The 13,914-nt window shown below is 42.9% G+C and overlaps 1 protein-coding gene across 5 annotated transcripts in view; it reads right to left on the bottom strand.

Moving 5' to 3' along the window:
- LOC126249890 (beta-glucuronidase-like) overlaps positions 1 to 13,914 on the bottom strand; it is a 469,370-nt gene that overhangs the window by 187,078 nt on the left and 268,378 nt on the right. Inside the window, exon 1 of one of the 5 annotated variants that reach the window (XM_049951517.1) lies at positions 10,425 to 10,533. The exons of 3 other annotated variants lie outside the window; for them this stretch is intronic. Coding sequence is in view for 1 of the 2 variants with exons in the window: in XM_049951513.1 (XP_049807470.1) it covers positions 7,167 to 7,251 (85 nt within the window). In the remaining variant the exon portion in view is untranslated. Of the gene's footprint in view, positions 1 to 7,166; positions 7,416 to 10,424; positions 10,534 to 13,914 lie in introns of those variants that run through there. One more of the 5 variants, XM_049951513.1, reaches the window with a different exon arrangement.

Raw genomic sequence — 13,914 nt, 5'->3', positions numbered from 1 at the left:
GGCCACTTTACACGCAGCGCGGTTCGCCGAAAGCACGTTACACTGCCTCGTCGGATCAATGTGCACGGGCAGAGAATGGAGAAGCTATCTGTAGTTAGGTAGGGTGCTATAACTCACAGCTCATACACGGTACACTTACTTCAATACCTATTTACAACGAAAAGTTTTGTTAGGCTGTCCCCCATCAGCTCAGACAGCTTAAATTTACTTCTATCCACCGACACGACGGAATGGAAGAATTCTTGAAAAATCTGTAGGATGATGTTTAAGTGGCGCATGAGCCACAAAAGTGGTCTACCGACTAATAAAAATGTATAATTTGATCTTCCTTTTACAGTGTTGCCTAACGGAGGACGTGTTTATGACGAGAGAATCAGTAGAGTAAGACGCACATTGAATTCTTCAACCAGCCAAATGTGGCACAGAATCTGTACTGATTCAAACTCCCATGCCGTAGTTGTTAGAGGAACTATGGTCACGTGGTCACAGTGAAAGGAAATGTCAGTGCAACCATTGCAAACGATAACGTTTGTCACTGATGGAGGAGGCATTTTTATGATTAGGACATTGTTTTCTCCATACAACCTGACTGTCGCTTAATGCTACGGACCCCTCATACACAAGGTGTCAACGTCCAGGGTTAAGCCCCTAAACCTTTCCACTGTGGCTCTCGAAAAGAAATCATCTGACACGTCTGAGAGACTACCGCAGACAGACATGACAGTTCACAAAATGAATGTCCGAAGTAATGTCGCAGCCAAGATGATGTGCCAGGTTTGATACGGCGTAAGACTGAAAGAAAACAGTTCTGGTAATTATGATCATTCAGTTATTCGTTTAACAGTTTTTTTTTTCTATTTTCTTGACATATATAGTGTGCTGTTAGCCGACGTTTGAGGAGGGCACCAACATACTTCTATTTTTTGATAGTGGGTTTGCAGATCAGGTAGGGTCTTGCTATGTTAGTCCTCTTTCTGCCTAGACTCACTCTGGGGTCGACAGGTATCTCGGTTTCGAGGTGTGACCTGGGTTCAGCAGGTGATGAAGATCTGCAGCTAGGCTCTTGCGAGTAAGGCTTCTTGAGCAGCTTTGGAGAGGTCTGCAATCAACTCGAGTATTAAGCAATTAGCTTCTGCTCTAAACAACTGCCTTCAAGGCACAGACAAGATCACAGAGCACAGGGTACTGCGCGCGCAAAAAGCCTTCCTGAAACGTTTAGCTAAACAGTACTTTTTGTGATGGTTGTACAAAATGGTTCAAATGGCTCTGAGCACTATGGGACTTAACAGCTATGGTCATCAGTCCCCTAGAACTTAGAACTACTTAAACCTAACTAACCTAAGGACATCACACAACACCCAGTCATCACGAGGCAGAGAAAATCCCTGACCCCGCCGGGAATCGAACCAGGGAACCCGGGCGCGGGAAGCGAGAACGCTACCACACGACCACGAGGTGCGGACGGTGGTTGTACAAAGAAACACAAATCACAAGAGATATGCAACTGACACAGGATACAGATTCCTTGCGTGTTCTGATCCGGCCTATATAAATAACAGCTAACCATAAAATCAAAAAGGCACTACATTCAACCCTGTCCGACGAGGTGTATGATTGTCGAACTCATAAAGAGTCGTTCGCTTATGAACAACTGTATTTTAACGAAAGCATTGGGTATTTCTGCATGAATTTGTCTACGTCTCAGTAGGGTCTTGGTACTGTTTAAAGAAATTGCTGGTATTTTAAAATCTTATTTTGCAGTCTTACAGTCATCGCAGAATCGGAAATGCCGGTTTTTGAAGACTGATCGCAAAAATGATCGATCCTGTCACATTACTTTAACAAACGTTACTTCCCTGGAACAGAGAATTTTCTTCCCTTCAGATTTTCCCAGACCTGAGATGTAACCGGAATTACGGAAATGAACCTACAAATACCTTTCTGGTGATACTAAAAGCATACTGTCATGCGAGAGTAAAAACGTTTTTGCGATGTTTTTCTAATGCAGCCTATTCGAAGACAGAGATCCGTACGTAAAAAACACATTTTTGAGCATTTGATAACATATCTATCAGCGGTAAATTATGACATTATAACACGATCTAAGTGAGAGCCTAAAAGCGATTTTCAAGGAAAACATTTTTACTTATTATTTCTGTAAATAGATTTAACGCTAGGAAAGTCATAAGACATTCCGCCTCCAGCTGACATAGTTTGACAAAAGATTCTTCGTTTTAAAATATACATTTAATAATTAGGGACCAGATTTAGTTCTACCAACAATTTCTATGAAAGAATTGCATAATGCACACCTCCCCCTCTCTGCACTACCCATTCATCGTTCATAGCTGTTGTGCGATAAATGTATACAATATCCATCAAAATACTTGTCCGGAGGTTTTTTATTATGTAAAACACCTTTTTTTTTATATTGAAGGAAAGTATCCCTCTATCGACTCTACAAACCAGTTACCACAATCTTTACGGGTATAATATTCGATACGAGTTGTCAGTTTTGTCCATTGACATAGGAAACATGCGACAAGCGCCGTAAACAATATGGCCATCATAACTTTATGTTATTGGCGATGTTTTCAAACGGGCTGAGCTACAGATCACGTTCTGTTTCTAGTATCACATTCGTTGGCTTCGCCAACTGTCAACCAAACTGTTACCGTCCAACCTAACCTATGACTCGGACTAAGCTACAGAGCATTGTGTCGCCACAACCAGTTTTTCCCCTTTTTTCCTTTCATATTAGCTGGCTTTGCCAACTAGCAACAAAACTGTGAATGTACGCATCAAAAGTGAGTGACAGTAGCCATTAACATTACGTCACTGGCCAAATCCGAAGACTGATATCGAACATTCGTATTGACCATCCTATACTTCCTGTATACATTGGCTGCCTTTACCAACTCTTAATCATACTGCACCCAACAACATCACCTAGACCTCGGGTTAGGTGGTGATGTCATTCATCGCAACGAAACATCGCACTTCGTTTATAGTCATAAAATACAGACAGGAGATTTTCCGTTATTGTTTGTGAATACAGGCCTCTATACGCACACCAATTCATCGATCGAGCGACCAATTTCGTGGCAGCCTACACATGTCCCGACAGACTGCACCCAGCGATTACGCGTCGCCATGCTGTTGTGATTTGTTTATCTTTTAAGTTCATTGTGTTTATTATACACGGGATCCCACTTGGTTTGACACAGAAACAAACACCGGGGTTTGGCTTGGCTGTTACAAAGATAACAAAGTCAAAAACAGCTGAACAAAAGCTGTGGGCAAATAAGTGGCTTATACAAGGAAAGAAATTCACCCAAGTTCTGTTTTTAGAACGGATGGGAGGCGATGATTTTCGTAATTATAGAATAATGGACGAATCATGCTTCATAAAACCATTCTTAATGAAAAACAACACGGTCATGAGAGAGGCTGTAAGCTAACTGGAGGGGCTGTTAACTATTATATGATTTGTAGATACTGACAGAAGTGGACTTCAAATTCAGTGCTGTCGTATCTCCGCAATCATTAACTAAAATGATTCCTGAAACGTACAACGTGATTTATGGTTGACTCAGGGAATACATCAGGCTATAGTAAAATAAATAATATAAAAGCCAACTGAATAAAACACCATTTTAGTGCCATACGCGTTTCGCCTTTATTTTCTGCAAGGCATCATCAGTGGCCTGCAATATGTACATATGTTAGCTATTTAATTTACATTTTTATCACTGTGCCTATAGGTTATAAACAGTTCTGGTGGTTGGTATTTTCTATTAAGTAGTAATGTTTTGAATTGTACTTACAGGTTGCGTGGACAATTTATTACATATTACGCTCCTGTTGCATTTTTTGTGTTGTTGTTCTTCTTATGGATGCCAATTTCTGTTTCTTTCCATATTCCACAGCACTATGAACTGAACGCTGGTTTCAATGCAATGTTTTGGTTTCTGTTGCCGACTGTCAAATGGTTTTGCCAAAGATCGAATGTTATTGCCAAACTTTCGAGTGTAATTATTGAAGTATATGTGATCTGTTCGTGTATGCACGCGTGTGTGTGTGTGTGTGTGTGTGTGTGTGTGTGTGTGTGTGTGTGTGTGTGTGTGTGTGGCATAATTTTTTTTGTGAGCTGTGTGTGTGTGTGTGTGTGTGTGTGTGTGTGTGTGTGTGTGTGTGTGTGTGTGTGTGTGTGTGTGTGTGTGTGTCCAGATTGTGAAGGGGGAAGAGTTTTATTTGTTTTATGTTATCATTTCCTTTATTAACTGTAGTAGGGAGCCTGTGCTGATGTGTGTTTGTTCATTCATCACATGTTTGTTTTCTGCTATGGCTTTCTGGATGTGGAAGTTTTCTTGCGTTTGTATAAGATGTTTGTCGTGGTTGCTTATTCTCATTATTTTAATTTCTCGTTCCAGAAATGAGTACTATCATACAAATAGCTAGGAACAATGGGTATGACACACATGTGGTACACAGGCTCAATCAAAAAATAAAAAGACAAATACAAAAAAAAGAACATTTCCAGAATACAAGAGGAACTCACGAGCTGAAAACTTACAGACACTCAACAAATACGCACAATGACAACACCACACAGAAAAGAACCAGATGGTACACCATGACCTACATACATAAACTAACACACAGAGTTGCAAACATCCTAAAGAGACAGGGCTTCAAAGTAGCATATAAGCCTGGGCAAACCCTCCAATCACACCTAAGCCAGCCAGCTACCAAGAGGGACAAATTCCAACTATCAGGAATATACAAACTTGAGTGTCAAAGTTGTGATGCAGTATACATAGGCATAACATGCAGGAATTTTGAAACACGATACAAAGAACATATCAGACGTTGGAAGTATGAAACAAACCATTCCACATTTGCAGAACATTTAAAACACCATAACCATCATCCTAAAAACATGGAACAAGAAACGAAAATAGTGAGAATAAGCAACCACGACAAACATCTTATACAAACGCAAGAAAACTTCAACATCCAGAAAGCCATAGAAGAAAACAAACATGTGATGAATGAACAAACACACATCAGCACAGGCTCCCTACTACACTTATTAAAGGAAATGATAACATAAAACAAATAAAACTCTTCCCCCTTCACCATCTGGACACACACACACACACACACACACACACACACACACACAAATGCATACATGAACAGATCACAGATACTTCAATAATTACACTCGAAAGTTAGGCAATAACATTCGATCTTCGGCAAAAACATTTGACAGTCGGAAACAAACCAAAACATTGCATTGAAACAAGCGTTCTGTTCATAGGGCTGTGGAATGTGGAAAAAAAACCGCAAATTGGCATTCATAAGAAGAAGAACAACACCGAAAATGCAACAGGAGCATAATATGTAAGAAATTGTCCACGCAACCTATAAGTACAGTTCAAAACATTACTACTTAATAGGAAATACCAACCACCAGAACTGTTTATAACCTATCGGCACAGTGACAAAAATGTAAATTAAATAGCTAACATATGTACATTTCCAGGCCACTGATGATGCCTTGCAGAAAATAAAGGCGAAACGCGTATGGCACTAAAATTGTGTTTTATTCAGTTGCTGTCAGACGGTCCATAACTAAAAATTATCAATATACCGTAATATTACACGCAACTGAGGAAGACAGGACTACAAACGTTGAAGATGTCAATATAAAAGACTTTCATTCAAACGTTATTACTTTATTTATGTACGTTGCATAAAAGAGGACTTTTAAGTTTAAATATTCGAACAAGAAAGGCTACACATGGTGGTGGCACATATCGTCATCTGATAAATACAACAGATTCATACAGATTGAAGCACTCAGCAACTGTCAAACTGTAAAAAGAATCTCTCACTTTGCCCTTCGTAGCAGAGGGTTTGGATATACGTAAGCTGGATTTTAACACTTTTAACAATGAAACAAGTACATTTTACGAATTAACGTTCATTGAATGTTAGAATTTTTGTTTTTAGATTTCATTTTCGATAATTACTGGAAATAAAACGTAGAAACAGAAATACACAACGCCGATTGACTTATCTCTCGTAAGTACCACATGAAAACGTTATGGATTAGTTAAAAAAACGAAAACAGTGCTTCATTTCCTGGACCTGTATTGCTATACTCCTCGCACGACGTATCCTCACAAACATCTGCAGTCTTTAAATTTCTTTGATTTTATCCACACTGGATGAGAGGTCGTGGTTGTGAATGTCAATGTTAAAAAATATATCGGCTCAACCACTTGTTTATAGTGTAAAACACTAAGATTGAGGCGTTTCGGAAGTCAAGCCGTTAGAAGACACAGCTGCAATAAGGGAAGTAGCCATGCTGTTTTAATTTTATCATCAATTTTATTGTGCCTGGTGCGTGTTCCATTTTCGCGAGTTTTAACAGATTCTTTTACTTTTTATTATTCTGATGATGGAAGCTTGACTTCCGAAACGCGTCAATCTTAGTGTTTTACACTATAAACAAGTGGTTGAGCCGATATATATTTTTTAACATTGACTTTAAATTTCTCCTGAAATTCTGTCCTCCTCGCATCCTGTCATGTATATTATGACAGCATTTAATCCCGCGCGCAGACACAAAAAAGAACTGTTGTCAGGGGGTTGGCACGACAGCGCTACACACGGCACAATTTGTTGGGTGAAGTGGTGGGGCGAAGATGGAAGGGCGGGGGGGGGGGGGGGGGGAGGGAAGGGGGGTGTCGGCTCTCTGGTGGCCCTACTCGCCCAACATCCAGACAACTAATATTCGTCGGACGGTCGGTCGTAACAACTACATACGTCCAATTTGTCGGTCTTTTGGTACGTGTAGCAAAGCGTAAAATAAAGTAACTGACTGTACTACGTGCATGAAGTACGCTTCCAAATGTAATGGTGGTGAAACAGGTATATACGAGTGTTGATTACTGTGTGACTGGCCACCGAGTAATGAAACGCCTCTCTAACTATAGTACCGATATATGTGCACAGCAGTTAGTTGGGCAGAGGGGAAAAAGTCAGTGCTGTAGCCACCGACAACTACCACACTACACGCCAACACAGGAGTACATCTGCACCTACGCTGTCGTTTCGCTACGACGAAGACAACTCCCGGTGAGCTGACTTACCGACGGACGCGGCGTAGACGACGTAGCGGCGCCGCCGGTGACGGCGTCGGCCGGCGTCGCCGCCCCCGTCGTCGGCATCGGCCATGCAGCGGCAGAGACTCCGCCCGGCGACTCCTCGCCTGCCCGTGTGCACACGCACTGGCCTCTCTGCACGTAGCGCTGCCCGGCTCGGCTTAAAGGCCGGTTCCCACTAGGGCTGCCGCGCGTCAAAACTGCGCGTCAGCGGCGTGGTTGCCATGGAAACGGCGTCAGCGGCACGGCGCGGCGAGCTCTGCGTCGCGGTTTGCCCCGAACCGCTGCCGCGTGACGCGCTCCAGGTCCGCGCCGCCAATCACAGAACGCGCTGAGCGTGACGTCACGTACGGAACCCCGGGCCACACGAACGCGCCACTGGCGCGGACGCGGCGGCAGCTATGAAATACTTATCATCCGATTCCAAGAAAACTATTCGGCAGAAAAATTTCATTCTTGGGCATGTTACAGCCCGATATCTTCTCTCGATAAAGGACCAAATTTCTTTTCGTTATTCGTCGTGGTTACTTCTTGTATCGCATTTACGTAAACCTTTACGCGAAATTTTAATGAGTGTGCAGAGGTAAAAACGCATTGCGAGGATTTTGCGTACAGTTCATTTTAGGTAATACATTATTGCGTATGAAATTTAGTCAACATATCGAAATTGTTTTTAAAACTGAGAGCAGATGGATAGCTATCACCATTCTCGAGATATTGAATGATAAGTCGGCGGACGGGCTGTGCCGTGACCGAGCGCGGGTTGCTAGAGACGCGACCGGTACTTCGTCCTGCTCGTCGTAAACCATGTGGTTGTATCAACCGCAAATTTCGTAAACGGTTGAAGAAATCGAAACTTGTTTTTTTGCAAACGATAACTTGTGAAAAGTCACGTATTTCGTCGCATGATAAATATCCTAAATCTGTTTATCTACCGAGATATGAAAGTAACTACAGTTTTTCGGAAGGGATAGATGAATTTTTTTAAACAGCATTTAATAGCATGTGGAATGAGAAGTTAAACCGAAACTAATTTGCTGGTATGTCATAAGATGTAATTTACTATATATCTACAGCTATTGGTTCAAATGGTTCAAATGGCTCTGAGCACTATGGCACTCAACATCTTAGGTCATAAGGCCCCTAGAACTTAGAACTACTTAAACCTAATTAACCTAAGGACATCACACACACCCATGCCCGAGGCAGGATTCGAACCTGCGACCGTAGCAGCCCCGCGGTTCCGGACTGCAGCGCCAGAACCGCACGGCCACTGCGGCCAGTCTACAGCTATTGATTATTTCCTTTGGTAAGTAACAAACTTTTTTTTTCTTTATCCAGTGTACTTTACTGAGTCAAGACGCGTTTCGCCTTTTAATTTAAGGCATCTTCGATGTAATCTAGAATGATTCAGTTTTGTTTTGATATGTGATACTTGTAAAAATGGTTCAAATGGCTCTGAGCACTATGGGACTTAACATCTGTGGTCATCAGTCCCCTAGAACTTAGAACTACTTAAACCTAACTAACCTAAGGACGTCACACACATCCATGCCCAAGGCAGGATTCGAACCTGCGACCGTAGCAGTCGCGCGGTTCCGGTCTGAGCGCCTAGAACCGCGAGACCACCGCAGCCGGCAGTGATACTTGCAGATTATAAAACAGTTCACATCTTTTTTTTACGTGAATGACTGATTACTTACAGTGAATCGAGTTTTTGGCGTACATATACGTTTCCCCTCACCTGGTCACATGCTGGAGGTTGAACTAAAACTTTGATTATGGAACATAAGCACATTTTCATGTTCGCTCTTTTTTTCTTCTGTCACCAGCAGTAGACGTTTTACCGAAAGCTCTGATTTGAAGTCGTAACTACAGTGTGTTCACCTCATGTCCCTTCCTGTCTGGTTTGTTTATGTACATGTTGCAAACCTGCAGAATTATTGCTGGAAACTAATGTTTGTTTATTTTTGTTCTCCTTATATCTGTATGTGTGTGTGGCTAGCAAGTGATAGTTACAGAAAGTTGAAAGTGAATCCAGTAGTTGTCAGACAGTGGTTGAAAGATTTGGTGTTCAGCTGATTTCAGTTTTGGTTTAAATGTTTTGTGGAGGAGTGCATGGAAGAGTAAATTCACTGCTTACAAAAAAATGGCTCTGAGCACTATGGGACTCAACTGCTGAGGTCATTAGTCCCCTAGAACTTAGAACTAGTTAAACCTAACTAACCTAAGGACATCACAAATATCCATGCCCGAGGCAGGATTCGAACCTGCGACCGTAGCGGTCTTGCGGTTCCAGACTGCAGCGCCTTTAACCGCACGGCCACTTCGGCCGGCTCACTGCTTACATTAATAGATAAAATAGTAGAATAGTATTTCAACAGATTATTATCAGAATACTATCACCCAACCCCTTTGTCCTCACTCTTTGACGCCCCATAATACGTCCTGTCAAGTAACCCCTATTGTTGTCAAAGTTGTGCCGTAATTTCCTCTTCCTCCTGTATTTAATTCCGTACCTCTTCTTTAGTCACACGATCCTCCTCTATCTAATCTTCAGCATTCTTATTGATCACCACGTTTTGAAAGCGTCTATTGTCTTCTTGACAGAACTGTTCATTGTCCACGTTTCACTTACATACAAGGCTGCACTCCACACAAATACCTTTGTAAAATAGTATCGAACCATTAGAATTTATATTCGATGTGAACAAATTTTCTTTTTCAGAACGCTTTTCTTGCTATTGACAGTCTTCAGTCAGGTTTGCGTCTGCACCAGGAAATGCCTTACAATTTAAAATCTGGTTTCGAAAACTCTGTTCCAAATATATATTATTCTTTTGTGATTCTTAAGCAAGGTGCTGGCGATGATAACTATGCTCTGTGGGAAATTCTATCAGGTGGCTTCCACTTTCATCCCTTCCACCTAGCCTTTGTGTTCTTACTGTTTTCGTGTACCCGCTACCGTATCACATTTAAAATTTTTGTCTCGCTTAACTACCTGAATAATCTCTTTTATCGTACATTGTTTCAATGTGTTAGGAGATAGTGAACAATCATGAACGGTAGTCATGAAATCTGTTTATGCTGAAATGAGAAAACACGAATAATGAAATTTGTGAAAGAGTACATTGTACAGAAAATGAAAAATTGGAATGCCTTCACCCAACTTCGTCTTTCCTTCACGTAGGTGTAAGTTATAGTTATTCAAACACACCGGTCGTTTCGGTGGGTCCCACCCCGTACCTCAGTGGCTGTCCGTCATTGGCTACCGCTAGCGTCTGCCGCTTCCAGATGGGAACGCCAATTCCGCGAGCCGCCGCGTCAAAGCAGAAAACGCTTGCCGCTGCCGTTGCCGCACGCCGCGCTGCCGCGCTCTAGTGGGAACCGGCCTTTATCCGCAGGCGCGCGGCGCGGCTCGCGTGTCCGATATCACACTGCGAAGGGCGCACTCGTGCTGCTTCCTCCTCGCGGCTTGCCCGAGGTCAAGTCGCCGCCAGCCCTCTGTTGTTTCCAGGCACTCACTTCGCTCATCGATCTCGCTGCTCAGTCTGCGTCCTGTTCGCTCCAGTTTTCCTTCTTGCGCAATTATATGGCAAGCACCACTTGCGGAGGGAAAAAAGTCCCTGGAAGTGCCGCGTCATCGTCGTCCTGGCGGGTCGTGTTTTGACCGCCGATAGCGTGAAAATGTTTCCGCGTAAGGAAACGAGTGAAGTGGCTTAGAAGGATTCATTTCTGGGAACCAGTAAAAAAGGAGTTACGAATTACAAGTTTAGGAAAGATATCTGGATAATTTCCAAGAAACACTTGCAGCGATGTTTATCGAACGGGCGATTTTCATGGCCCTATACAGGGTGTGTCACCTAACATTACCGCTGGATATATTTCGTAAACCACAACAAATACTGACGAATCGATTCCACAGACCGAACGTGAGGAGAGGGGCTAGTGTAATTGTTTAATACAAACCATAAAAAAATGCACGGAAGTATGTTTTTTAACACAAACCTACGTTTTTTTAAATGGAACTCCGTTAGTTTTGTTAGCACATCTGAACATATAAACAAATACGTAATCAGTGCCGTTTGTTGCATTGTAAAATGTTAATTACATCCTTGCTCCTATTGTCATTCTGCATTCTGTCTTACTTACATGTCACCTCAAAATTTAGAAGACAACAAAAATTAGTACAGTCTTTATTCCTGCCAAATCTTTATTACCGTGATATAGTTCAGCAAAGCACAAATAGTGAAAACTCCAGGCGACTCGAACTAGCTACGCACGCTTGCTAAGATATGTGTCCAGCATTCGGTTGGTTGTTCATATCAGTCCTTCCTATACTGAGTTAGGCTGGAAACGACCGGATTACACTCCCTACTTCACGGGTTTGTAGCCACTAGTGTCCTCAATATCTCTCCTTACAAATCAAATACATATCATCATTTCATAGCTACAATACCAGAGTCTTTGGCTGTACCTTTGCATAACACTAGATATTTTTTCTCTCTTTCCATGTCCATTTCAATCATATGTTTGTGGAACAGACCGCCCTGTAACCTGAATCTTAACAAACCCACTTTGCACTGAAGCTTTAGTTTTATCATCGGAGTAACTTCCCTCCTGGCATATCCCAGCTGTTTACCTTCTGTTCAACATGGAACCAATATCTCTGTCACGTTATAAACTATCTATCTACAATTCCTTATCCTTTTCTATTTCTGTTTCCTGCTTTCGGTCTTATCTGCTAATGTTACCCTTCTATTTTTCACTCTTCTTCTGACCAGTAAGCTTCCTCTCCACATACTGTTGCATACGTTTCTGTTGCATGTAGCTACCTGCATTCGACAAGAACATAATGTGGAAATTGCTAAATGTTAGTAATATTGAAATTTCCTAAATTCCGCATATTAATTACATTACGTATCGTCATTATTATTACACTGTCCTGTCATATAAACTTGACCACCTGCCAAGAGCAAGAATAACCACCTATTACAGTGCGAATAGCTGCGAGATGTGCGGAAAGAGAGTCAGAGAGTTTCTGGGAGCTACTGACAGGGATGTGGAGCCATGCCGACTCCAGTGTCGCGGCCAGCGGAGCTACGTTTCTCGGCTGAGGATCCATGCCACGAACGGCGTGATCAAGGTGGTCCAACAGAGTCTCGATTTGGTTTAAACCCGGGGAGTCTGGCGACCAGGGGAGTACGGTAAACTCACCCTGGTGCTCTTCGAACCACACACGTACACTGAGGGCTGTGTGTCACGTCGTATTGTCCCGTTGGTAGGTGCCATCCAGCCGAGGAAAAACAAATTGCATGTAGTGGTAGACATGGTCCCTGAGGATACATACGTACTTATGTTGATCCATAGTGCCTTCCAGAATGACGATATCACTCAGGAAGTCCCACAAAAACATTTCGCAGATCATAACACCCCCTTCTGCGACCTGGACCATTCCGACAATAGTTGCAGGATGTTTGCTTTCAGACGTTCCACGCCGTACGCGCCAACGGCCATATGCCCGATGGAGCATGAAACGTGATTCATCTGAAAAGGTCACCCGCCGCCACTCAGTGGACGTCCAGTTGGGGTACGGGTGTGCAAATTGTTGCCTTCGTCGCTAATGAACAGCATTGGTGCATGAACCAGGTTCCGCTGCAGATGCCCAAAGGTAGCAACGTTCGCTGAACAATCGTTGAGGAGAGACTGCTGGTAGCCGCTTGGTTCATCAGGGCGGTCACTTGCTCCAGAGTTACACGTCTACTCCCCTGTACACATTTCCGCAGCCGTTGTTCACCCCTGTTATCTGTGGTCCGTGGTGCACCGCAGTTGTCGAGGCGTCGGTTTTGGATAGTGCCGTTTTGCCAGGCGCGGTGTACTTGAACCACAGCAGTTCAAATGGTTCAAATGGCTCTGAGCACTATGGGACTTAACTTCTGAGGTCATCAGTCCCCTAGAACTTAGAACTACTTAAACCTAACTAACCTAAGGACAGCACACATATCCATGCCCGAGGCAGGATTCGAACCTGCGACCGTAGCGGTCGCGTGGTACCAGACTGTAGCGCCTAGAACCTCTCGGCCACTCCGGCCGGCGAACCACGGCAGTACCCGAACACTTTACAGACTTAGACGTTACGGACATGATTCATTTCTTTGACCGAAATAATGACCATATCCTTCCGGACGTCAGATAAATCACTTCGTTTTCGCATTACAACGACTGCACTGTTTGCCCTCCCCCCTGACACGCTTTATGTAACCTCCACTGTTAGTGCAGCAATCTGTCTATGAGTGTTACTAAACGTTGATACAGAACGTGGCAGTGGTGTCACATTAATGCGACTGGGCTGTGAATTATTATTATTATTATTATTATTATTATTATTGTATATTGCTTATGTGCTATACAAACAGTAATGTTGACTCACTAAGGGTGTCTGGTTAGATGTAAGAGAAGACCTGAAGGTACTAATCTTGCCGGGTGAAAGAGATGCAAAAGAAATTGCAGATAGTTACTATGCTATGCACAAAAACCTGTAGCTAGCGTAGTCTGTATACATTTTTTGTTCGTGGGTTTAACGTCCAGTCCAAACTATAATCATTGTTGAAGGAGCCTCATTTCGGTTGGACGTGAAAGGAAGAAGGAAATGGGCGTTTCCATTTTGAGAGAATGGCCCCAGGACTGCTTACACAGTTACCAGTTACACAGTTCAAATACAGATGGCTCACGCTAT

The sequence above is a fragment of the Schistocerca nitens genome, chromosome 1 (assembly GCF_023898315.1).
Source record: "Schistocerca nitens isolate TAMUIC-IGC-003100 chromosome 1, iqSchNite1.1, whole genome shotgun sequence".
NCBI classification, from domain to species: Eukaryota; Metazoa; Arthropoda; class Insecta; order Orthoptera; family Acrididae; genus Schistocerca; species Schistocerca nitens.
The sequence above is the reverse complement of the archived record's forward strand: the minus strand, read 5'-3'. Positions and strand labels throughout refer to the sequence as shown.